At 44.1% G+C, this 27,135-nt stretch overlaps 1 protein-coding gene across 1 annotated transcript in view; it reads right to left on the bottom strand.

Annotated features, from left to right (window-relative positions):
* LOC308088536 (neural-cadherin) overlaps nucleotides 1–27,135 on the bottom strand; it is a gene marked incomplete at both ends in the record, with an annotated part of 375,895 nt that overhangs the window by 119,553 nt on the left and 229,207 nt on the right. The window contains 9 exons of the mRNA XM_080433011.1: nucleotides 1,005–1,189; nucleotides 3,378–3,471; nucleotides 5,811–6,141; nucleotides 8,541–8,984; nucleotides 9,620–9,811; nucleotides 10,037–10,711; nucleotides 12,825–12,987; nucleotides 15,186–15,306; nucleotides 22,049–22,192. Coding sequence (XP_080289137.1) covers nucleotides 1,005–1,189; nucleotides 3,378–3,471; nucleotides 5,811–6,141; nucleotides 8,541–8,984; nucleotides 9,620–9,811; nucleotides 10,037–10,711; nucleotides 12,825–12,987; nucleotides 15,186–15,306; nucleotides 22,049–22,192 — 2,349 coding nt within the window. The remainder of the gene's footprint in view (nucleotides 1–1,004; nucleotides 1,190–3,377; nucleotides 3,472–5,810; nucleotides 6,142–8,540; nucleotides 8,985–9,619; nucleotides 9,812–10,036; nucleotides 10,712–12,824; nucleotides 12,988–15,185; nucleotides 15,307–22,048; nucleotides 22,193–27,135) is intronic.

The raw sequence follows: 27,135 nt of genomic DNA, 5'->3' as shown, positions 1-27,135 counted from the left end.
GCCATTTCTCAGTTTTTCAGTGTTGTCTCTGTCACTGCTAAACCCTACTGTCGGTCATGTGGGATGGTATAGAGTAGACAACCAAATGACTCCTCCTGTCTCAGCTGAATGCTGAGTTTCACAAAGAGGATGCAAGCATGTGGAAAAGAATGCTATTCCTCTCAGTTCCGCACACCCCACTGTGCAGGCGCTCCGACCAATCTGTAGCAGTGACTAGTGCAGCGACAGAGATTGCCATCCTCGCCCGGCTTCCCACCCACGAACATGGCCAAAAATGTTGTGGGTTGAGATGCCAAGCCCAGAGTATCCACAGTGGTGGGCACGAACTTTACCTGTGCGCCACAAACAACTCTTTTCTAGGACCTGATCACCATCACTTTCCCACTGGCTAGTCGTTAACATCTAAGCAACACATGATCTTTTGGCCTACATTGCCTGTGAACAGCCAGTCACATACGAGCACTGCAGTGCAACATCATCATGGTCTACTAACGATAGTATTCAGCCAGCTCAAACTGATCAAAATGTCTATTTAAATCAGAATCAAAGACCAATTGAAAGTGTGTTGTGTCAAGATGTATGTTAATGTGTTTTGAGCAGGAGACCCCATCATGAGTATGGAAGACTTCCTGTAGCCAATGATTAAGTGTGTTTATTGTCTCCGCCAGGCCGAAGGCATTGCCGAGACTATGTTTTGCATCCGTCCGTGTGTCCGTCTGTCTGCAAGCAGCTACAGTAATCTCTGGCAGTGTTGGCCCGGTCGCTGCCAAACTGTGCACAAATTGGCCTATTATAGCGCCACCAGGAGGCCACAATAACCTACCTGACCTGGCAGAGACCTGTGCTCCGAGGAGAACTTTTTCTAGTTTCGGTATGTGTACTGTGTAAACTAGGGGGAAAGTGTTCTGACGTGAAAAGTGTGAAAACCAGCAGCATGGATTCTTATTGTTTGTTTGTTTACAGGCCTGTGTGTGTGTTTTGTTTTTGTGCCCAGGCAATCATACCTGCAAGGCGAATGGATCCTGAGTTAAAGATGGCTTCATCACGCAGCTCCCTCACGTACACTGTAACTGTGGAGATGGCATCAGGCCACACTCCATCAGACACGCGCACCTGGAACTGGTAGGTGTCTGACGGGGTGTTCTCCTTGATGATCAAAAACCCTGTCCGCTTGTTCAGGACGAAGTAACTGAAGGCAAGAAAATGCACACACACACACACACACACACACACACACTTAAACCATACTTACATGGTAATTAAATGGTCAGAGAGAAACAGATAATAATAAAACAGCAATAAAAAAGAAATAAAAAAAGGAAGGACAACATGTTGGGGTGAATGAAGCATCAGGAAAAGGAAAATGAATAAAACAGACCAATAGCTGGTATGACATGAGAGGAAGTGATTTGACGTGGTGGATGTCTCACATGGTGGAACACTCCCTTTGCAGATGAGCTCATTTCAGATTAATTAGAGTGGAAATCAAAGGCAGAGCCTTGGCACATCAAACACCAAACCACTCATTGAAGACACAATCGGGCCAGAGGAGCTCAATGTGTTATGTACGCTGTATTCAAAGGTTCAACTGCATTTGTGCTTTAAAATCAACAGAGGGCCACTTAAAAACAACCCTGCAAAATCAACTGGGCTTCACATATGCCAAAACTAAATTATTTGGATGAACCTCACATTTGGCAAAAAAGTACTTCTGAATACTGATGTTATGAACATACTGCCAATAGTATAATAGTATGGTAATTGACCCTTTTCACAGCTTCCATTTTGATGCAGCTGAAAGTAATGAAATTAATTGTGGGTATGTTTCTGTGTGCCAGCATGACGTTATAGAGGAGCTGTCCATGCGTGCACAGTGAAACCTAAATGAAACACACCCACAATTAATGTTGTTACCTTCTGCTGTTTACCTGTCAAAATGTCCGTTGTGAAAGTGGTCTATTGGTAGTGTGCTACATAAGCATGCCAGTGTTTTACAACACACAATCTAGATACCATACATCTACATGATCTCAGTAGGAAACAACTGGGGCTGTAATAATACTAGACTAATAGATTCATTTTGACAGGTTCAACTTTGTGAGAAGTAAGAGCAGCAGTGAAAAGATTAACAATGTCAACATATCAATATCAATGCTAGTCAAGCCTACTCAGGTTAGACAGATAGGAGCTAACCATGAAATATGAATTACTTATTTATAAACCAGCCACCCCACACAGGTACAACTTTGAGCGTAGAGAGGGGGAAACTTAGTAATTTTTTGATCAAAGTTAAAAAGTAAAAGTCAAGGCGTTGCGGGGAAGAATGTCACCTCACTTGACATGTAATGTTCTGAGGGATATGCGTATGTATTTGTACATGTGTGTGTGTGTGTGTGTGTGTGTGTGTGTGTGTGTGTGTGTGTGTGTGTGTGAGTGACTGACAGTGTATCTACCTAACCCATTCAATCCGGGAACGCATCTACAAATGTCTTCTAAATCCCAACAGTTTTCTGAAAAACCTATGTTGCTAAATATGAGTGGTTCTCAAACTTTTTCATGTCAAGGACCCCCAAAATGACATGACATATGTATTTATTTATTTATTTTAAGTACTGTATATTCACAACTTGTGAAATTCAAAGATTTGCACACATTTTCACGATTTTTCAAAAATAGCAGATCTACAAGCTCGCAGTGAGCTTGTATATCTGCTATTTTTAAATAGCCAAAGTATAAAATAATGGTTATACATCTAGCTACAATCTAAAATGACACAGACGCGTTCCGTTCCCGGATTGAATGGATTAATGTGTCTACTACCTTTAAAAAGAGATCTCAAGGCGAGCAGACTCAAACACACCCTGTCACAATCTCCTCAGCTCATCTCAAGCTCAGCTCAGACCAAATACCCAGGTGTGTCACATCAAGGCCACTGAGCCACACATGTCAGCTTAGAAAGGAGATGAGAGGCAAGGAGGGCGGGGGGGTGGGGGGGAGATGGAAACAGAGAGAGAGGAAAGGAGGACAAATTTCAGATAACTGGTCACATAGGACATTGGAAGGAGTTAACAAGAAGGAAGGAAAGGTAGACAAGAGGTAGACGAGAGGAGGAAGGAGGCGATGAAGCAAAACACATAAGCAGCAAAGGAACCGAGTAAATGGATGGAAGGAGTGAGGGGAAGGATCGTCAAACAAATGAAAGAAAGAATAACTGGTTAGAGAAGGAAGCAATTGGGGTGGGGGGATATAAGGAATGATGGACGCATGGAACAAAGGAAGGAAAAATAGCAGGACACATATTTACATACAGACAACAGAGAGGGTAAAGGGGGGGGGGGGGCAAACACCAATAAGAGCTAAATTGAGGGAGTATTTACTTGGTTACGTGTCCTTCAAAGACATATGTTTTGTTATCCCAGTCATCAGGGTCTGGAGAGTAGACTTTCCCCAGGACAGTGGTTGGCATACGGCCTGAGGATGGAAAACATATCGCCATAGCAATGAGTGACTGTATGAATGCATAATGAATGTAGAGTTTTATCAAAAGATCTGTAAGCATTCTTAACGTTTTCGATCTGAGACAGGAAAATAGTAAAGAGTCTGGTTGACATTGGAAAACGTATAGCAGAGTATAGTGCTTGTGCATTTACAACACACTCACACACATGCATGTGTGCACAAGACTGTGAGTGTGCAACACAGTCGCAATTCACACTCTGCATGAGGATACTGTTTGCATGAGGATACTGTTTGCCAATGATTGTGTAAGAAGTGTGAGCTAAAGCATTTGTGAGGAACAGCACGCCTTCACAAAGGAGCCATTAGTTATTTTCAAACCAAGAGCAGAGTAGTTGAGAAAAACAAGGTTATCTCCAAGGAAACAGGTGTTATTATCAGCAAGGAAAATGAGTGCATAGCAAAAATAACACAATGTTTCAATTTACTACTACAATTAGTATTACAATTAAGATTAAGAAAATTAAGTCTTATCCAGAGTGACATACAAGTGCAAGATCAGAGAAGCAGAGGAAGCATGAACCATAGTCAACAAACAACAAGGTAAATAGTCTCATAGGAAGTAGAGTAGATTCTGGAAGTATTCCATATTTTCAGCCCAATCCAATACTGACTTCCAGTAAACAAATACAGTTCTAAAAAGCTAAACAAATTATATATATATATATATATATATATATATATATACACACACACAATTATTTCGGCAATACAGTGGTTTGCGAGACTAGCTCCTGACACCGAGGAGCCACGGCGTAGAAAGAAAGGACAAACTTGAAATATTATGTGCTGTACGACCTTCGCTCTATTTCTCGTGCCATTGACAAGCATATAAAGATTACAGAATTGATGCGGCACAATATTTTGAATGTAATAGGAGGAACGGCATTTTCACTGTCCTACCCCATGTTCTCTCATTCCGTTGTGAATAGATTAGCACCAGTACAATTGGGGAAAGCCCCTGGCCTGGAAAATGAAAGGCTTGACTCTATGTGTTTCACATCGCTATAGCCATTTGATGTTGCTGCTGGTGTGGAGGGAGAGCATAATGGAAAACGCTGTTTGAATGCACAATGATTACAGTAGTATACAATGCATGTTATTGCAGTATTTCTGCTACACTCACACTTCAGCCAGGCCTCTGAACAGCACCAGGCTTACTCTTGTGAGAGTAACCTTGTAAACATAGCAGCATGCCAAAATCCATGTCAAGTTTAGAAATGAGCAGTGAACCTTGCAAGATAAGCTAAATAATAGCTAACATACATACAGTATGTACTTAAAAAAAAGGTTTTACCTTATGTTTACCTTGTTACTTGAGAATGATTAAGATCACATTATTCCACATTAGCTCCATGGAGTATTTGCTTGTATGTTGTTGTATGTATGTATGTTACTGTGTTTCTCTGTTACAAGCTGCTCGCAACTAATTGCCCCTAGTGGGATTAATAACTTTGAAGTTGAACATACCACCTCTTGGCACCAAAAACACTGCTGTCCCCACTCGCAAACACCCGCACGCACACGCACACGCACACACGCACACACACACACACACACACACACACACACACACACACACACACACACACACACAAACACACACACACACACACACACACACACACACACACACACCCTTGTGCCATAACGGCTAGCAATAATAATTAACCACCTATTAACACCTCTCTCTCTCCCTGACACACATAAGGTCCTCTTTAGTCAAAAGCAACAAACATGGAAACAGTCTGTCAACATTTGATTGACACTCCAATGTTATTCAAATAATTGCATTATTATGCATCTATCCAACAGTTCCAATTCCATGCTTCCATTCCTCTCTTTTTAAAAGTGCAGCATTAATAATATCGGTTGGATCAGTGGCAAATTGGCCTGCTACGCGCAAATCTAACAGGAGTATAGAGGGAGCTGACAAACAAATGCGCGCACAGCCCTGAGAATAGGTGGACAATGCTCCACTATGTGAACAGCCTCTGTGTTGAATTTGGTGGGTTTAACTTTGTACTAGACAGGTACTGTACTGTATGTTTGCATGGTTGTGTATGTGTACATCAGTGGTTCTCTTCAGCTTTTTCATGTCAAAGTCCCCAAATTATTCAATTATTGTCCCTTCTTTTTTTTCAAATTTGTCTGGGGACCCCCTGGAACGCCTTCAAGGACACCTGGGGGTCCCAGGAACCCACTTTGAGAACCACTGGTGTACATAATGTACACGTACAGTATGCGTATGTCTTTGTTTTGTGCAGCAGCAGAACTCCTCCCATCCTTCTCACCTCGATGACTGTTGATGAAAATCTTCTTCTCCCCAGCGAGATGGCCGTGGTCGTTCTGGTCGCCGATGGCCACCGTTAGCGTGGTGGTCACCGTTTTGGCCGGGCGTCCGCTGTCGCTCATGACGACGGGGATGTGGAACTCCTTCTGTCGCTCGCGGTCAAACATCCTCAGAGCCGTCAGAGTGGCCGTCCCGTTCGTGTTGTCCTGGAGGTAGAAGTCGTTGCTGTGCCGATACTCGGCGGGGACGGCGAAGTGGAAGGGGGGCCCATTCTCCGGGGAGTCCCTGTCAACGGCCCAAAGGAGAGTCGACGTCTGGTTCAGCCTGACCACCTAGAAGGCCAGGGCATTATGATCAGTGATTTTTGTGTCATGTCACTGTCTTTGTTGTCTGGTTTGGCCTCACTTTTAGTTAGTGGTGGGCAAAGCACTCAACCCCAGTGCTGGAGTCCAAGTATTGATACCAGTACTTCTGGTCAAATATTACTCAACTACAAATTTGTACTTGAGTTAAAGTACTGGAGTACTAGCTTTGAAAAATATAGTATTTAAAAGTACATGCTTTAAAAACGTTTTCAAAAGTACAAATTACAATTTTTTTGGACAAATGACAATTTTGACATTTTCCCCCAAAAATCAAGATTTTCCCGAAATTGACAAAGAATATCAATAATACTGAAAATAGCAGAACGTCAATCTCACAGCATATCGCATCGCAACGTGTTGTGGTCTTATAGAACTGCATGTACTTTATACCTTCCTAGAAATGTAGTGGGGTCAAAAGTACAATTATTTGTCTTTGAAATGAATGAGTGGAAGTCAAGTATACAAATACACAAATACCGTAATTTTCGCACTATAAGCCGCACCTGACTATAAGCCGCAGCAGCTAAATTGAATGTTTGGAACATATATAAGCCGCACTGGACTATAAGCCGCGGGTGTAAAATCCATAGATTTAGGAGGTCCCCTAGTGGCCGTTAGCTGTAAAAATCCATAGATAAGCCGCACCGTTATATAAGCCGCAGGGTCGAAAAATTGGAAAAAAGTCGCGGCTTATAGTCCGAAATTTACGGTACTCAAGTAAAGTGGAGATACAATTAAAAAAAAAAAGTTTTTAGTTATTGTCCACCACTGTGTTCAGTGATCCGTGAATTAATTTGGGGATTCATAAGTTTTGTCATGTCACTGTCTTGTTGAGTCAATGTCTGGTTTGGCCTCATCACAAGTTCAGTCACATGCATTGACTCATTTGTTTGTTTATAATTCTGTCATTCTGTTGTCACAGTCTTGCACTACACAAGTAAGAAAGGGCTTCTAATGCTTCTAATGGCTGAGAGATTGTTTTGCAGAATGTTTGCATCAACTGAGGGTCCGTGGTTTAATGCATATCGAACTGGGGGGGGTGCTTGAAATGTCTCCCGTTTGGAGCAGTGTGTTGGTGTCACAGACACGGCCCTAGACTGGTTTAGGTCTTATCTATCTGAGAGATGCTTCTCAGTCAAATTTGGAGATTTTGTGTCATCCTCCACGCCCCTGTCCTCCGGAGTCCCCCAGGGCTCGATCCTTGGACCTATACTGTTCTCCCTTTACCTTCTCCCCCTGGGACTAATTTTTAAGAAGCATGGCATCTCATACCATCTCTATGCAGATGATTCTCAAATCTACATGCCCTTAAAGAAGGAAAGTAATAGCTCCCTGACACCACTTCTTGATTGTCTCAATGATGTTAAAACCTGGATGGCTTTTAACTTTCTAAGTGTCAACGAAAAAAAGACAGAGGTCATAGTGTTTGGGCCTAGTGGTCCTGGCATTATACCCACCAATCTGGGCCCCCTACAGTCTTATGTGAAACCTGTTGTCTCCAACCTTGGAGTCAAATTTGACAATCTGCTCAAATTGGATAAACAGGTTAATGCTGTGGTCAGCTCCAGTTTCTACCATCTGAGACTGCTTGCCCGAATTAAATCTGTTCTGTCCTTCAATGATTTTGAGCGAGTCATTCACGCCTTTATTTCCACACGTCTGGACTACTGTAACGCGCTATATGTCGGGCTAAATCAAGCCTCCCTGGCACGCCTGCAGCTAGTCCAAAATTCTGCGGCACGCCTCCTGACAGGAACCAGTAAGCGTGAGCACATTACGCCCGTGCTGGCCTCACTCCACTGGCTACCTGTTCGCTTCAGAATTGATTTTAAAATGTTATTGTTTGTTTTTAAATCCCTGAATGGCTTGGCACCTCAGTACCTCTCTGACCTCATAAAGGTCTATACCCCCCCAAGGTCACTGCGGTCTGCTGGCCAGCTAAGTCTCGAGGTCACAGTAAGGACCAAATTAAAGACCAGAGGCGACCGAGCCTTTGCTGCCATAGCCCCCACCCTATGGAATGCGCTCCCCCCCCATGTTAAAAGGGCCCCCACCATTGAGACTTTTAAATCTCGGCTTAAGACACACTTTTACACCTTGGCATTTTAACCCCGCTTGAGAGTTTTCTGTGGTCTATGTCCTATTTGTTTTCTGTGTTTTTGATGGTGTTTTCTGTGTTTTTAGCTTATTTTAGCTTGTATTTTGCATGATTTTCTGTACAGCACTTTGTAAACCCTTAACCCTGGTTGTGAAATGTGCTATATAAATAAAGTGGATTGGATTGGATTGGAAAAGGGTTGAGAATCATGCATTAATTGATCTGTTTTGTCTACTGTCATGAACATGCTCTGAGCAGTCCAGCTTACCTGTGGTCCAGCCACATTCTCAAAAACTACAGGATTGTACGCCGCTTCAAACTCCGGCCCGTTATCATTCACATCCAACAGTGACAGCTGGACCGTGGCACTGCCCGTGAGAGCCGGAACTCCATGGTCCGTTGCCAGGACAACCAAGTGATGCTGTCCCGTGGTCTCCCGGTCCAGAGGCCGGGCCACGGTGACGACACCCGATTGGTCGACGGAAAACAGACCCTCGGGGTTAGAGTCCTCCGACAGGCTGTATGTGATCTCCCGGTTCTGACCCGAGTCGGAGTCGCTGGCTGCCAGACGGGCCAAAGTGGTGCCCACGGCGACATCCTCGGGGAGTGGAGCCAGGGACAGGAAGTGGGGGATGAATACCGGTGTGTGGTCATTGTAGTCCTCGACCTCTACTACACAATGCAGCAGGCTGGAGAAGTCCAGGTCTTCCACCTGCCAGAACAACCACATTAACCCATTAAGATTCTACAAGTGCCTTCTAAATCAGTAGTTCTAAACTCAAACTTTCAAGATTTTTTCAAAAATGTTCAAAAATAGCAGGTGTGCAAGCTCACAGCGCGGCACGAAGTGACGTGCTGTGAGCTTGTATATCTGCTGTTTTTGAATAGCCAACGCAAAAATCTAAAATGACAGATGGTTTCCCAGTTTTAATGGGTTAAATGGGATTAATGGGTTAAATCACATACAGTACTGTACTTTATAGCTCATGGGTTAAGACACCATCGCCTGGCCCGGACCGCTGACCTTGCGGTCCGGGTACCTAGGTTTCCCCATTCTGACGACCTTTGCTGCGTGTCACTCCCCGTCTCTCTCTCCCCATTTCCTGTCTATCTACTATATACTATCAATAAAGGCAGCCAAAAAGAAAGAAAAAAACACCATTTCCTTGCTCCTGACTTTAATGAGAAAGAAAGTGTTTCTTTGAAATGAAGACAAATAGAAAGAAGAAGAAGAAATATGAAAGGAAAAACATGACAGTACGTCAGATGGATCAAAGTCATCTCTAACGAGTGCAAAACAGAGAGGTTGAAGGTTGTTTTGGGGCAGTGGGTCCCATTATTTCATACCTTAAGGGTGAGGTTGAACCTTTGCTCGCTGGGCCGTTCGTAGTCCAGCCGTTTCTTTAGCCTCAGGGTCCCACGCTGCTCCTGCCGGTAGCTGACCATGAAGAACTTCTGTTCCTGGTCTCCTGCTACAACGCTGAAGGTCAGCTGGGCATTCTCTCCAGTGTCTCTGTCCTCAGCAGAAAGTTCCAGAACCTGACAGCATGCAAAAAACCCATGACAGGAAAGATTATTTACTACTTACTATAAAGCAAAAACAATCATATTATGCTTTATTTTTTAATTTGGCCAACGGGAGATAAGAACAACTATATAGAGTCCCAATTATAAACCAATGTACACCTTGTAGCCTTATACACAGATATTAGGGTTTGTACTAAAACTAATAATAACTAAATATAACAAATCCAAAAATAAAACCTCTGCATTAGGCTCAGCGTTCTCAGAGATCTTGGCCAGGCAGGAGTGCTCTGTGAATCTGGGCGCGTGGTCGTTTATGTCTTTCACTCGGATGGTGGCGGTCCCGGTCCCTATCATCCCTCCTCCGTCCCTGGCCTCCACCACCAGCAGGTAGGACTCGGCCTGTTCGCGGTCCAGGCCGCTTCTGGACACCGTGATGGTCCCCGTGGTCGGGTTGATGGAGAACATGTCCGAGAAGGCCGGCACTCCGCCCGCCTCGCCGCCGCCACCGGCGGCGTCCAGACTGCCCGCGATCCTGTAGGAGAGCACGGCGTTCTGCCCGACGGCCGAGTCGTCCAGGTCGGTGGCGGTCATCTCCATGACCGACGTCCCCGCCGCCGAGTTCTCCGCCACGTCCCCGTGGCAGCTGGGCGCGCAGGCGAAGACGGGCGCGTTGTCGTTGATGTCCCACACGTTGATGATGACGTCCGTGAAGCCGGTCAGGCCCTCGCCGCCTTCGTCCGTGGCGAGGACCACGAAGCGCCACACGGCTCGCTCCTCGCGGTCCAGGGTGCGCTGGGCGTAGATCTTGCCCGTGACCTCGTCGATTATGAATTCGCTCTCGGCGCCCTGGCCGTGTAGGGAGTAACGCAAGGCCTCCTGGTCTGCGTCCTTATCGGGGTCAGACGCTGTTACCTACAGCATCAAAGGAATGGGGGTGAGAGCAAGGGAGAGAAAGAGAGAGAGAGGGGATAAGAGGAGATGGTTAATGAAGTTTAATTATTGAAAAGCTGCTGACTTGAAGTGATGTCTAGACTTGAAGCACTCCACAACTGTTATGAACTCTCCAGCTGCTAAACCTGGCACCCCCTACCCCACACACACACACGCACACGCACACACACACACACACACACACACACACACACACACACACACACACACACTCTCTTCTTCTGCCTCTTACTCATCCTCATCACCTCAGCAACAATTACACCTCAGCCAGGCCAAGAATGTTTCAATTTAGCGTGGTAATTGCTTCTGGATGTGGAGCCAAAATGAACTAATGTTCCTTTTGCAGGAGCATTGGAACATGCACAAATGTAGAGTTGGTAGAAGTCAACACATTTCAATCATCCGTGACTTCTTTTCTCCTTTCTATCTCTGAAACCGAAAAAAAGTCAGTCAGAAAACACAGTGTATGATGCCACCATATGCAACTGACATTAAAGAGAGACTCCAACAGACATGAGAGTGACAGGGAGAAAATAGAACAGTGCTCTTGGCTTGCAGCCTGCAGTGTGACACGTTCCCATTGACAGATGTGGCCTATTTTAAGTCATATCTGGCACATTTGTAAATCTTATTGCACTCTTGATCACAAACTAGTTGAAAAGGGCAATCATTTGCTGCCAGTGAAGTTTTGCTGGAATGACATGGAACCCATGTGTATAATTATTATATGAAAATAATACACATTCTCACGTTCTATGTACATAACACATTCCCAGAACTGCTGAAAGTAGTAATGTAATTTCATCTACCATAATTATACTAACAATATTTTAAATGTCTTGATGGAGTGTCTTAGCTTGAACTCATTCTTGGAGGTTGGAAGGTCAGTGATGTAGCCAGGGGTCATACCTAGCTGTGCTTGCACAGTAATTACTTGATACAATCTTGAATTAATTTGATGAGTAGAAGCGAACTCATCCAAAGGCCAAAAGCCTAGCTACCGCAAGCATGTCTTATGTGACAAGGAGTTGGTGAGTTTATGAGGGGAATCAAATAAATCTAAATTAGTCCAGATTGAACAAATGAACACAGATAAAATGGACTGACTGACAACCATTCTTGACCCACTGCTGAAATCTCATATGGGCAATAAAATTACTCCTTCAAGCTGGTTTTATTTTGGTGTTGTGTTGAACAAGTATGGGCTGCAATGTTTTATTTGTTTCTTTTATCCTCTGAGCCCTTTGTTTGAAGCTCTGAATGGCCCTTCTTTGTGTCCACCCCGCTGCATATCTCCATGCGCTAAAATCAATACATAATTGTAAAAAATAAAATGAAAAAAATGTAATAATGCAATTTATAGTTAACACATTGATTGCCAAGATATTAAACATAGTTTTCTATCCCCTTGCCAGCGTATAATTACCTCAATCCGATGATATTTGAAACGCTGTGGAACCGACATTGTGTCCCAAAAACACAAACAAAATAGTCCCCGTGGGTTAGCGGAGGGATCTGTGTATCCATAGGAACGACAACGTTCCAACCGCGATCCGCCATTTTGGGGCTTCGGCCCGCTGAAAACTAGTGGTTTTCAATGCAAAAAAAAAGAAACTGAGTTACAGCTTTTTTTCTGAAAATCCCAAACAGGAAGCGGATGGCTTCCTGTTTTTTTGGAACGACGTCACATCCACATTCTACTTCTCTGAGTGACGATCGATCATTCCAAAGCTGTGTTAGGTCGCCCATTTTCCCCAAAAAATGAAAGAACGCATCAATGCGATCTTGGCCATCAAGTGATGCATTTGAAAGAACGCATCAATGCGATCTTGGCAATCAATTTGTTAAGCAAACGTTGTACATGTGACTGCCATAGAGCATATTCATACGCCGGCCATTTTGGAATTTAACATTGAAAGTGCCACCCCGTTGCCGTGGCAACCGGGGTGGCACTTCATTGACTTAATAGCAACATGGCCACCGTGTGAATATGGTCTATTGAACAATAAGTGTGTTATATGTGTATATATGAGTGTTGTATGGTACAGATGAAGGGATGATAGAACTACTATACCTGCAGCACAAAGACTGGTGAGCCATCCAACTCCTCTGTGACGCTGCCGTAATACTCATTAACGGTAAACACCGGCGCCTCGTCGTTCTTGTTCACCACGTTTACCGTCACAGTCGTGTAATCCTCCCACTTGCCATCTGAGGCCAGGACATGGAGCTTGTACCTGCACAAGACATTTCGTTTCTAACACAGAGAAACCGTTGCCTAACAACGCTGATTTGTGCTGACCACGGTCGTGTTCAAATTTAGAATCCGGTTACACAGACAAACACCCACTGCCACAGACAGAGTGAGGTCCCATTAGGCATGTAATTACCGCTTTTGGCCTTTTTTAAATGACACATACTGGAAAATACAATTCCCTTCAGACATCCTGGCCTGTAAAAAAAAAAAAAAGTGTCTCTCTCTCTCTCTCTCTCTCACACACACACACACACACACACACACACACACACACACACACACACACACACACACACACACACACACACACACACACACACACACACACACACACACACACACACACACACACACACACACACACACACACAGTCCATTAGCTAGCGTCACTGTGAGCTTGTGTTGCAATTTGTTTTAAATGAAAATGAATAAAAGACATGGGATAAACACAGCTTCATAAAACATTACCACTCTAATTGAAAAGCTCTGAAAAAAAAACGTAAGACGAAGCGTTGGGCTACACTCAATTGTTATAATCCTCCTTCATGTTCAAATTGATTTCAATCCAAAATACAACACTATAACATAGCCTATGTTGTTATGCTACGTTGTTGAATGCACCTGCTTGTCATTCATGCATAAAGAAATCTTTCTGGCATGAATGCTGCTGTTTCAGTACGTGACGGCACAACGCCACGTACATTATGACTTGATATGACAACAATCAACCATGAAGGGATTGGGAGAACTACCAACACCAGAGCTCACAGCTGCATCTCTGATGTAGGAGGGAAAATATATATATATATATATATATATTATAAATAAATACATCTATACTTAAATAATAACAGTTATTGACAGCTTAAACAAAGAACGTATGTATGGGGGTATGGTTCTATTAAGAAACCCTCTGCTCTTCTGGCAGCATGCACGATAAAGCAGACAGTGTGCAATAAAGACGGATCAGAACCTGCAGCAACAATGATACAATTTGATCAATACCAGAGTACAGAACCAGATGGTGGTTGGGGTGGAGGTGGCAGATTGCCGATTACTGCACTGTGCAGTGTGAGGAAGCCTGAATAGTAGGAGGCTCTCATTTAAAAAAAGGCTTTAGCGTTCTCTGAACGACTGCGATTGGTGTGTGTGTGTGTGTGTGTGTGTGTGTGTGTGTGTGTGTGTGTGTGTGTGTGTGTGGGGGTGTGTGTGTGTGTGTGTGTGTGTGTGTGTGTGTGTGTGTGTGTGTGTGTGTGTGTGTGTGTGTGTGTGTGCCAGCCATCAGCTGACAGTCTGTCATAGAGATGTAGGAGCTTAACACAATGCAATTAAGTACTGTATATGTAATGAAAAGTGTAAGAATTATGATATTTTTTTTTAATCTCATGTTTACACTAGCCTGGTAAACCCTCCCTCCGGAAATCTCATTTCTATTTGATTCCTGGAGTGAGTCTGGCATGAACCGCCTCTCTGCAATATTGGCTGTGTATGCCAAACGGCCGCGCCTATCAGCGTCGTCGCTCATTGTTCTGTGATTGACAGCTTACGTTGGCCAATCAGGTGGCGAGTTCGAGTGAGCCCAAAACACGAACGGCAGCCATCTTTTTCTTGTGCGGCCAATTCTCCGCTATTTTTTTACTTCAAAAAGCTCTCTAACTTCTATTTTGAGGCACGGAATTTACTTATAAGATATCGTTTGGATAGAATTTAGTTGTTTAACTTCATATATGTGGTCAATTAATCATGACAAAGCCTATTTAAAAAAATAATAATTAGAGAACCGGTAGGGGCGGGCAGTGACACCATTGTACCCGAAAAAGGCAACCCATTTTGGGTATGGCTGTCTCAAAAGTCCCGTCGCGTCACATTAAGACTGGTTAACTGCTGATTGGCTGAAGGGGAAAAATTATCATTGGCTGAAGGGGTTGTCAGTCAACGGTATTACTCCCGCCCAACTCCAGCACAGCCAATATTGCAGACAGGCGGATCAGGCCAGACTCACTCCTGAAATGAAATGGAATTGAGATTTCCGGAGGGAGGGTTTACCAGGCTATGTTTACACATGAATTAATTTGTCCTATCCGTGACCTGTGGAAAACTCATAAACTCTCGTAAAACAACAAACATTTTCTGGGTCTACCGTGATTACAACCATTCCACCGTGGCCCACGCTCCTACCTCTTGTTCTGCTCATAGTCCAGAGGCTGGGCGATAAAGATAGTGCCCACTTCTGGTTCCACATCAAACACACCTCCTGTGTTCCCCGATGTTATCTGGTAGCGCAGCTTAGCATTCGCACCTGAAGAGGAGAAGACGGTAGATGTGACTGATGAATGGAGGCTGGCGTGTACCTTCCGTTAGATGTAGTGCAATGGGTTAGCAGGGTTAATGTGCTGAGCTTGAAAGAGCTGAGCAAAGGGAGCAATGTTGGAGCCAAGCTGGCCCCACACAGGGCCGAAGCTTATCTCTGTTTTTCTGTGACGTGAAACAGATTGGGTGAACAAGTTCAGCACCAAGTACTCCCTCCTGGACGGGATGACAGTGCCATTACTGGAGCTTTCCTCCAATCTATGTCTGTTAATAGATAGCATCAGGTGCAGGTTTAATAAGCAGAGGGGCAGCCGGTGTCATTTTTGTTTAGTCTTTGGTATGATGAGGCCGCCGGAAGCCAAACATGTCCAGAAACGATGTAACCAGTAGCCACTCATTTGCTGTACAACGTACATCCTCAGTATTGTTTAAAAGATTAATTGAAATCATAATCATGTCATTAGTTCACTAGTTTATCCTTACATGTATGCTTGCACTTTGTTGCAACTTGGAAGAGACTTGGTGAAAATCATGTAAGGTGAACTAAATTGAACACTTCAATTAAAGACATATAGTACATACAGTACAGTAGCTACACAGGTAAATGGTGCATTTATATAGCGCTTTTATCCAAAGCGCTTTACATTGATTGTGCCATTAACCCATTCACACACACATTCATACACCGATGGCGGAGGAAACTATGCAAGGCACCAACCTGCTCATCGGGAGCAATTAGGGTTTCAGCGTCTTGCTCAAGGACACTTCGACACTAACTCTAGAGCCAAATTCCATTCCCCAAAGTTCGGTCACTCGCTCACTCTCCTCGCTTCCTCCACTCGCGCCTAAGCCCCGCCCCTGCGAGGAGCCGAGGATAATTTGTGAGGACGGAGTGGTCGAGCGGTTGCCGTCAAAGGATCGGACTGCACTTAGCGTAATTTCAAAGCGACGGCAAATTCCGCGATCACTTATGACGTCTCAAACAGCTGGACCAGAGCCGTGGATGAAAATATACATGCATAGAATAATATGCAGGTATAGAATAATACAGAATAGAATAGACAATTCATCAATGTGGATGGCCACATTGTTATCTTTATAGTTAACATTTTGTGCAAAGCCATTTATTCCTGAAATAGTGAACGAAGCGCCAGGATGAGCAAACTTACATTTATGAATTAAATCCTGACCCGTCCCTCTTTTTGCTCGTACAGTCCCCAGACCCCCCACCCCCCGCAGCAGTCCCGCACGGCACTGCTGCGTATAACAGCCACCGTATATATTACAGAGTATGTCTGACTCTGAATTACATCATTCATGCAGGGTGGCCATACGTCCTCTTTTACCCGGACATATACTCTTTTGGGGGGCTGTCTGGGTTTTTTTTATAAAATCCTTCAAATGTCCGGGGTTTTGAGAGTTTGGGTGATATCCTCCCCACTTCTGGGACGAAGAAAAAAGAAAAAAACTCAGACGATTTTGTGATTTTGCTTGATATTGTTTGATAGCGAAATAAATCATGACTGATAGACATGAAAGAAGACCCTTCACAGCAAATAGATAATTTTAAAATTTAAGAATCGGTTCAGAATTGAATGAGTACGGCTATAGTTAAATAGCGTAAAGTGTCCTCTTTTTGGGGAATTCAGAATATAGTCACCCTATATTCAGTCTATATATAAATACAATACATTATTTTAAACATAATCTTTGTCACAGTAATTTATAGTAGTCCATGCACTGCATTGAGGCATGCACGGAGAGAAATGAACTATCAGCTTTTGAGACAGTATAAGTGTGCACAATATATTACAATGTATATAATTGTATTATACTTTATATCATACAAAGCAATAAAGCCAGTGGCTTGTTGCGTCTTTTCAGTTAATTTACACTGTGTGTGTGTGTGTGTGTGTGTGTGTGAGATGGGCAACGAGTGATCGGCGGGGGCGAGCAGCCGGTGTTTTCGGGGCATGGTTTCGGGTTTCAAGCATTGTTTGTGTGGCCACATGTGGAGGAGGACCATGTATACGTCACAGGAGAAGGGAAAAAACAAAAAAAACGTCTACACGTGATGCGGAAGTCTGCCGCGGAGGAGCTGTGGAGAGTGGTCGAGCCTACACTTGATGTACACTCGCTAAATGCGGAAGTAGAGAGCCTCCTCGGCTACTCCACTCGACTCCACTCGCCTCCTCCAAGAAGCAACTGAATAATTGGACCCTGAGCACATCCGGTTTGGAGTCGGAGTGACCGAGTGGGAGTGAGCGAGTGGCCGAGATTTTCGGGTATGGAATTTGGCTTAGGGGAGCGCCCCAGCCCGGGATCGAACTGGGAACCTTGCGGTTTTCCAGTTCACTCTACCCGGCCACTCTACCCCTAAGCCACTAACAGTGAAAATCAACAACTCAATATGGTAACTTTAACAAGAAAATTCATGGTGTACCTTGTTTTTTAATTACCTAATTAAAACACTTTTAATAAGTAAAACTCTTTCACAGACTTCTTTGGTTAATTACCATTTCCATAAAAGGGAAGGAGCAATTTATCCTCAATTGAATTTTGTCTATCCAGTTGAGACAACAAATGACTCTTGTACAAATAGTCTCATTGCCATAAGAGCCATTTGATAAGGGCCCTTTTTAATGATACTAGGCAATAACGATAGCCATCAAGAATGGTTGGGTCCCTTATTTTTCATTGAATAATTGATGCTTCATTATAGGAGGGGTCCACAATTTGTATTGCTCAGCATCAGTGCCCTGTCGCCAAACTGTCCCTCCCTACCTCGCTTCATCTCTGTCTCTCGTTATTCTAAGCAGGCTTAATAAAGTCTATTAGACACTGATCAACAAAACGATCCCCTTCAATGCAATTACTGGCAGGGTACAGATCCTAGGACCGCATTTTAATCGACATCGCATCCACCACCCATTGCACTCATATGAAAGAGGAAGGAGAAACCTCTGAAGACAAGAAGGGATTCGCAGCTTATTAACGAGATGAAAGTAGAGGAAGCGGAGCACGGAACACACTAATCCAGACCGTTTTGTACCGTCTGTCTGTTGGCATTTCCAATGAGGCATTAGGGGATAAATGCTTGTGTATCCTGTCTTCCGTAACACCCCCCATCTCTCTCTGCCTCTCTGTGTGTTTAGAAAACTGCTGAGACCCATAGGAGGGGGGGGGAATAGCACAGGGAGTAGAAGAACAACAAATAAAACAAACAAACAAATGAAGAGTAAATGGGTGTTTTTCCCAGCTGTGTCTCCCTTTAAAAGCTGCACCCGTCTCACTGGGTACTTTACAAAAGCTCTTATGCTGACAAGAAGAGAACAGAGAGAGAGAGAATGAGAGAGAGATGAAGAGGTAATGAGTGAAAAGGTGTAATAGACTCGAAGAATCAGATAGGGAGAGGGAGAGAGAGAGCAATAGCAAAATAATGTAGGCCTTAGGATGTCACGAACATTTCCTTCACTTGATGAATTGAATGGAAGAGAGATGTTCTCTCCCTCCTGCCTGCTCTGTTAAAAGCATATGAGTGCTAATATGCTGCAGGAGCACAACATTTAAACCTCTTATAGATATGTCAAAGTAGATTCGTCTTCACATTTTCACTAACCCACACCTGCCCCCCTCTCTCCCTTACTTTGCCTCCCTCTCCAGCTCTTCATTGGTAGCAATGACCCATTCTGAGGACAGACCCTTTTGCCTCAGACAGTGTCATCCCATGTCCCTGTGTGTGTGTGTGCGTGCGTGCGTGCATGTGGTTGTAGATGGGGGTATTCACGTGTTTGTATTTCCATGTACATGAACACTACAGAGAGAGAGAGAGAGAGAGAGAGAGAGAGAGAGAGAGAGAGAGAGAGAGAGAGAGAGAGAGAGAGAGAGAGAGAGAGAGAGAGAGAGAGAGAGAACAGTACTGTACTTTATGTGTGTTCCTGTGCAGGAGAGGGTGATTCATCACAGTGAGGTGTGAGGTGTACAGTACTGCTCTCCAGTATGATGAATGTCTCATAATATGCAGCTCCGCCTCCCTCCCCTCCTCTCTTCTGTTTCTCTCTCTCTCTCTCTCTCACACACACACACACATGCAAATGCACACAGACACGCACAAACTCGCACACACACACACACACACACACACACACACACACACACACACACACACACACACACACACGCACGCACGCACGCACGCACGCACGCACACACACACACGCACAGCCTCATTCCACTTCTCAGAAAAAGAGTCCACCGAATGTTCTCGCCTCCCCACAAATGAGAAGAACTGATCTGCCTGACAATAGACTTATCACACAACCACCGTGTGTGTGTGTGTGTGTGTGTGTGTGTGTGTGTGTGTGTGTGTGTGTGTGTGTGTGTGTGTGTGTGTGTGTGTGTGTGTGTGTGTGTGTGTGTGTGTGTGCGCGTGCGTGCGTGCGTGTGTGCACATGCGCGCATGAGTTTGTACCACATGAATGTGTATGTTGTCAGATCACTGGGAGAACTGTAGGGAAGGAGCAGACAGTGTCCTCACACAGAATATAAGAGTGACAGAATAGGAGCTCGGGTGACGCAGTGGTAAAGTTCCTGCCCACCACCATGGAGGTTATGGGTTCAAATCCACCGCGTCTACACAAACACAATTGGCCCGTGTGGGGGGGGGGAGGGAAGCCGGACGGGGTGGGTGATAATTGTCACTGTACGCAATCCTACAGAATGGGGCGGCACCTGTCAGCAGGGAGTGATGGGCGGGGAGTAGGACGGAGGATCTGCCCCTTCCCGGTGGGGGCTCCTCACTGGCAGGTGAGTCAGTAGGACAACACAGAAATGTGCGTGGGGAGGAAATTGTCAGAAGAAAAAGGGGTAAAGAAAAAAAGAATGACAGAGAGAGACAGAGATAAGATTTACAGAGAGAAAGAGGATAGAGATATAGAGAGAGGAGCGGAGAGAGTGAGGAGAGGAGAGCGAGCAAGAGCGAGAGAGAGAAAATGCACTATGTATTGACCATCTTTGCACCAATAAACTGAGAGCCTTATTTGTTTCCCTGCTCTGTGTGGATCTGGCTGGTGTGGGGGTGATTTTAGAGGTTAGGCTATAGGGAGAATCATCAAACACTGCATGTGATCTACAGCGTGCTGGATAGAGGTGAGTAGTTTACTACACTTTCTCGGGTGTTAACCCATTCAAACCGGGAGCGCATCTGCGTCATTTTAAGATTTATTTGGCTATTCAAAAATAGCAGCTCTGCTATTTTTTTTTATTTTTTAATCGTGAAAATGTGTGCAAATCTTTGAATATACATTTTAAACTCAAATCTTTGCTTCTGGGGGGGTCCCTGGATGAAAATATTTTGAGTTGGGGGTCCGCGGCCAAATACATATCATTTGGTGGTCCTTGACATGAAAAAGTTTGAGAACCACTTACCGGTATATAGAAACGTACGTTTTTCAAAAAAAAACTGGGATTTAGAAGACATTTTGTAGAATCCCCCAGAAGCAAAGTTACCAATGTTCGCTTTAAAAAAAAAATATATATATATATATTCAAAGATTTGCACAAATGGCACAAATGGCACAAAATAGCAGATCTACAAGCTCATAGCGCGGCACTCTGTGCCGCACTATGAGCTTGTATATCTGCTATTTTTGAATAGCCAAAGAAATCTAAAATGACACACATGCGTTCCCTTCCCGGTCTTCATGGGTTAAAAAAGGCTGCAGTAAAAACGATTTATGAGTCCGCTGAACATAAAACCCACGCTAGATAATAACGCGCAACGGTGTATGTTTTATCGAACGCGAAAATACGACCACGCAAGACGATAGATGGCATCACAGCGACAATTGTTAATCACCAGCATCAATTGTGAGGGCTATATCTATATGTAGTGTAGGCCAGGATAGTCATGTAATATCGGAACAACTCCCTCAGTCAGGAACCAGAAAATCAAGATTCAAGCTGGAGCTGTTCCATATAGTGAATGATTTGGAAGAGAAAGTAGGTGAATGGAAGAGGAGCCATGGGAATGGTATAAAGTTAGGTTCAGAAAAGTTTACCCTTAACAAACATGGATTCACCAAAAAATACATACAAATATAAACTTTCCTAAAACTAGGACAAACATGTTTTCATGTTTTCTTGTGCAGTTTTTGCTTTATTTACACAGGACAGTGAGGAAACTGAAAGCTGAGGGCAGAGAGGGTTGAACGACATGCAACACCAGCTGGAATGAATCGAACCAGGAACGGTTTCCTGTGCTCTAAAGGGTGATTTATACTTGGTTGCACACCGGTGTCGTGCACCAAATGTGTCGTGAGTTTGTAGATCTGCTATTTGCGGTGCGCAACACTCAGGTGCAGCTAAGAAGAAATCAGGCAATAGAGCAGCACTTTAACCATGCACATTGTATATACCTGTCATTTTTATGCTGGATGTTTTCAACCTGCACAGGAAGCATTTCTGCCTCCTCGAAGTGCCACCAATGTATCCATTGCATATGTACGTATATTGGACTTTTTGGCATTTTAATTGTCTGTGCCTTCCTGTTGAACCTGTTCTGTACTATGTGTTACTTTTCTCGCTATTTCTCTCGTCCCTATTCTAACTCTTCCTGTCGCAGCAATATTGACGGCTCATCTAAGAAAGAATTTCGCCCACTCTTTTACACCTGTAATCGTGTGATGTGACAATGAAGCTGATTCCGACACTGATCCGGATGCGCTACTCACCCTCGTCTCCATCGTTAGCGCTGACAGTCAGGATGGGGAAGCCCACGTCGGCGTCCTCATCCACAGCCACTTCATAGGCCGCCTGAGCAAACGCCGGCTTGTTATCGTTCACATCGCTGATGAAAACACGCACATATGCTGTGTCTGACAGGCAGGGGAAAAGACAAGAGAGGCGATGGCGGGATAACACCAGAGAGAGAGAGACGTGGAAAAGAGAAAAGCGAGAGATTAGAGAAAGGAGATAGGAAAATATATAATAAAAAACATGAGGCTGTTCTTATTCTGTCAGCCTGAACATGCACATTTGTTCTGTCAATCCCCCCACCCCCCACCCCCGTAGCCATGCGTATGCACACACACACACACACACCCACACACACACGCATATCAAACACTGCACACACAAGCACACCAGCAGAGACACGTGTATAGCTCAAGTAAAGGCAAGTGCAAAGGAGACACACACACACACACACACACACACACACACACACACACACACACACACACACACACACACACACACACAGACACACACACACACACACACACACAGACACAACAAAGACGACTTCCACTCGGCCATTTTTCTCATTTCATCAATCTGTCTCCATCACATCCTTTATCTCTCTATGCCTCTGTCATTCTAATCCTTGTGGGCGTCTGAGTTTTTTTCTTTCAAACGGAGGAAAACCCTGAGCAGAGCTTGGCAGTAAAAGCACCCCGAGGTTAGAGGTGTAAAGGGGATCGCTCAAAGAAAGGAGATAGGGGCGAGCCAATATAATATGCTCCCTTTGATATTGGAATCAAAAGGAACATAATTTGCAATACTCTCTCTCTCTGAGTTGAGATAAATTATTTAAGCCGGGTAGCGAGGCCGGCTTACACTTGCACGCCATGGATCGCAAGCTAACGCAGCCCTCAGAGTACTAAGAAAACAAGTAACAGCCGCCTAGAGTTCAACGTGTTCAGAATACAGCACAGAGAGAGAGAGAGAGAGAGAGAGAGAGAGGGGGTGACAGAGTGTGAGAGAGATGGAGGGATGAGATCAACAGATCTGATGAAGGGATGAGATCAACAGATCAACAGATCTAAACTGTGACAGCTGCTGTCACCCTGTCTGTCTGTCCGTCCGTCCGTCCATCCGTCAGTCCGTCCTTCATTCCTCCATACAATATCTCGTGGTTGAATCCTTTTCATCCATGTTTCCACACTTCGTTCGGAAATAAATGTGTATCAAACACGCACAAGCAGGTGGCATGTCAAACACAGGCAACCACTACATAGGAAATTCCCTCTTTTGGTCAGACAGACGTTTGGTATTTTCTAGACTAGGGAAGGGCGGAGCACACGCAATGAAGTGACGATGTGGGTTGGGGTGGACTGGATTCAATCATGACCAATCAAATGATCACTTTTCATTACCTTTAAGAGCAGTGCACTTTGCTCAGTGCAAGGGCATAATGGTAATGTTCATACTGTCATGGAGGAAAAGCCTTGGAAACGTAATTTCTCCGGAGAACAAACTGATGTCCTTGAGTGGGAGGTGCAGAGTCATCAACAACAAATCTACAGCACCCCAAACAGACTGCCAAGAGCAGATGATGTAAAATTAACTTGGGAGGAAATAACAAATGCAGCTAATACATGTGGGAAGCGTTACTCAGTGTGTGTGTGTGTGTGTGTGTGTGTGTGTGTGTGTGTGTGTGTGTGTGTGTGTGTGTGTGTGTGTGTGTGTGTGTGTGTGTGTGTGTGTGTGTGTGTGTGTGTGTGTGTGTGTTATGCTTTGATTATGCTTTGAATACACAAGACTATGAAAGACAAAAGTCTGCAAACTGTCCACTGGACTCTCCATCCATGTAGTCTTCTTGTTTTAAACACTACATAAAAACCTTAAGAAATCTTTCAATGATGTCTGGCGACGAGCGAAACAGAATCAGTATGTGAAATAATGAATCTAGTTGACCAATCAATATACCTTTTATGAAGGAGAAACCAATAAATATATTATTCTCTAAACGTCATGATGCACACATTTTCTTTTTGCTGGGTACAGGCATTTAGCCATTCTTACATGTGGGTTAGAATGCATAAAAACATTAAAATATGTGTTCCATTTAGAAGGATTCGTGCCAAATTGAAAAAGACAAGCATCCTATTAAATGAAGAAAACTATGTGTGATAGTTTTTCTCCTCAGTGGGTTTAACAATCAATCTCTCCAGCTCTCTCTCTCGATCAATCAATCATACTTCCAGCATATGTAGGGAGTAAGGAAGCTGATTCTTCACTTTTCACAAATTTAAGCTGTTTATTACATTTTTGCCTGTCATTATGCTTGTGTTCCCCACAGGCTATGGGATCTCTAGTCGCAGTCCCATAACCTGGCTGGACGGTGGATGGAACTGGCTTCTTAACACATCCACCGCCAGAGGTTAATCTCATAATGTACTCACCAGTGCCAAGGTGTTTTTGTTGTTTTTTTGTTTTTTTCATGTCGCCATAGATCTTGTTAAAATCCTTAAGATTGAGCCGTGAACGGTCTGTTTACATCCGCGAGATCTCCCTGTATCTCCCAGTGAAGATCGCGTGTCAAACGGGGCATCCATGTTTGAGTTAGAGCGGATTACGTTAAACAGTGAAATGCGAGGAGAAAAAACTACAGGAAGAGAATTGAGTTTCAGTTTCGTCTGTAGAATGGGAGTGGGCGTGATCGTCGAAACCGGATCCCAAATAATTCTATTTCCTGTCATCAAACCGGAAACGGAAGTGGATCAAAAAAATTCCGAAAGTGCACCCGGACCGCGCATGCGCGAAAAGACCGCAGCCCGTAGGACTACGGGCTCGGCGCTTAACCGTTGGATTTAACGGCCCGTAGAACTACGGGCCCGGCGGTAAAGGTGTTAAGGAGGAGTTCACCCCAAAAACTTTGGCTTATTTTCTATCAATTGCACACCCCATGAATCCTTGAATTCATGGATTTATTTTTGTTTTTGTGGCATTCCTAAGCCAATAATTTGATGACCGGGTGTGTATCCGGTAGGAGACACGAATAATCTACTTTGTGTCTCCTACCGGATACATTAGCCGGTAGGAGACGGGAATCAAATTATTGGCTTAGGAATGCCACAAAAACAAAAATAAATCCATGGATTCAAGGCTTCATGTGGTGTGCAATTGATAGAAAATAAGTAATTTTTGGGGTGAACTACTCCTTTAGGTACAGTACACATACTGCACACACAACACCAGACATGGGGCTCAATGGTGCAAAGTTATAAAGGACTTTGATTTAAATGCATGACAAGCAGCAGAGCCAGTAAGGCTGTTGTTGTTGTGTACGGTCAATAAAGCGCTGAAGGTTTAATTACACAACGGCGTCTGCAAGAACCCACAGTGGCACTCAGCATGCTACAGTGACATAACGACATATTGGCGGATGGGGACATTTATACAGTTATGTGGCCCTTCTCATGCATTTTTCACTATGAGATCTGTAGTCGCGGTTCCAAGTCTGCACGTAGCTTGGGTATGCACAGTTTGGGTGTGACTCGTAACATATAAAGCAGGTTTGTGTGATCTCTTCAATGTCTATCTCTGGGTGTAGCTCCACCAGCTAAAGTGAGACAAAAAAGCAATGAAAGAGTGTGTGTCTCACTATACAGCTGGTGCAGTGAATGGCACAACTCTCACAGTCCTCATTGACTCTCTATAGCATACATGGGCAACTGGTAGTAACCTGGCGGGGGCCACATGCGGCCCCCACCAGGTTAATATCGGAATACTGATATATTATTTCAGCTGTTATAATTCCAAACATGCAAACATGACTCGCTTTAATTACTTAATCTATATTATAGTAGCTTAATGACTAGTATTACAATTCTATTGTCTTTTTTATGTCCAATGTATTTGCATTTAAGTTCATAAAGCTAACATAACTATAACTAAATGCATTTGAAATTCAATAAAAACGTTACTTTTCAGGATTCCAATTAAAAAATAACAAAAAATAAATCAGGATTCCAATTCAAAAGTAGCAAAAATAGCAGATCTACAAGCTTAAAACGCGTCGCGCTGCCAGCGCGTTTTGAGCTTGTAGATCTGCTATATTTGCTACTTTTGTGTGACATAGAATGGCGAAGTACGGCATTCATTTTACAAAAAAAGTTAAAATATGTAGATAAGAGGTTTCTGCCCGACAACAACAATATGCAATGTGGCCCTCCCCTCTCCATCATCAAAGTTGCCCACCCCTGCTCTATAGTAAACCTCTCCTGCCACACCAGCATACTGTGAGTGCCCAACATACCAAAAGTATGCAGGCGGGGAAAAATACGTCACCTCTGTAAATGGTCAATTCACCCATTTGATGCACACCTCGCCCCAATCTGCCTGCCCCAAAACAGGACCCTATGAGTGTAAACGTGAATGGGTCCATTTGTGTCAGTTTTGTACCCTCTGGAAGTAATAACAGTGAGGATTTTGCTGTGTAGCTTTGTCAGTGCTGAGCTCTGCTGGCTGGCACACAAAGCCATTGGTTCAAGGTCCTATTTTGTAACCAAACCAAATCCACTTTCTCTGTCACCAATATCAAAAGAACCATCTTAGAGAATAAGGTTAGGCTACGTCTGCACATGTACCTGCACAATGTGTGTTTTTTTTACATACTTGTATTAGTGCAGGTACAAAGCATACAGTATGTGTGTCCTTGTGCTTCAGGTAGCTGAGCAGAGGTCAACAAGGGGCCCTGCTTTCAAATCAATCGCGCACACTCATGTCCTGTATGTCCTCGCATTCTTTTGTGTTTGTGCACAAATATGAAATATTTGTGTGTGTGTGTGTGTGTGTGTGTGTGTGTGTGTGTGTGTGTGTGTGTGTGTGTGTGTGTGTGTGTGTGTGTGTGTGTGTGTGTGTGTGTGTGTGTGTGTGTGTGTGTGTTTGTGTGTGTGTTTGTGTCTGTGTGTGCTCACGTGTATGTGCAGGTGTACATATACAATAGGTGGTGTGGAGGGGGGTGTTTGCGCACAGGTGTGTGTGTGTGCGCGTGTGTGTGTGTGTGTGTGTGTGTGTGTGTGTGTGTGTGTGT

The sequence above is a fragment of the Gymnoscopelus braueri genome (assembly GCF_963280865.1).
Source record: "Gymnoscopelus braueri genome assembly, chromosome: 1".
NCBI classification, from domain to species: Eukaryota; Metazoa; Chordata; class Actinopteri; order Myctophiformes; family Myctophidae; genus Gymnoscopelus; species Gymnoscopelus braueri.
The sequence above is the reverse complement of the archived record's forward strand: the minus strand, read 5'-3'. Positions and strand labels throughout refer to the sequence as shown.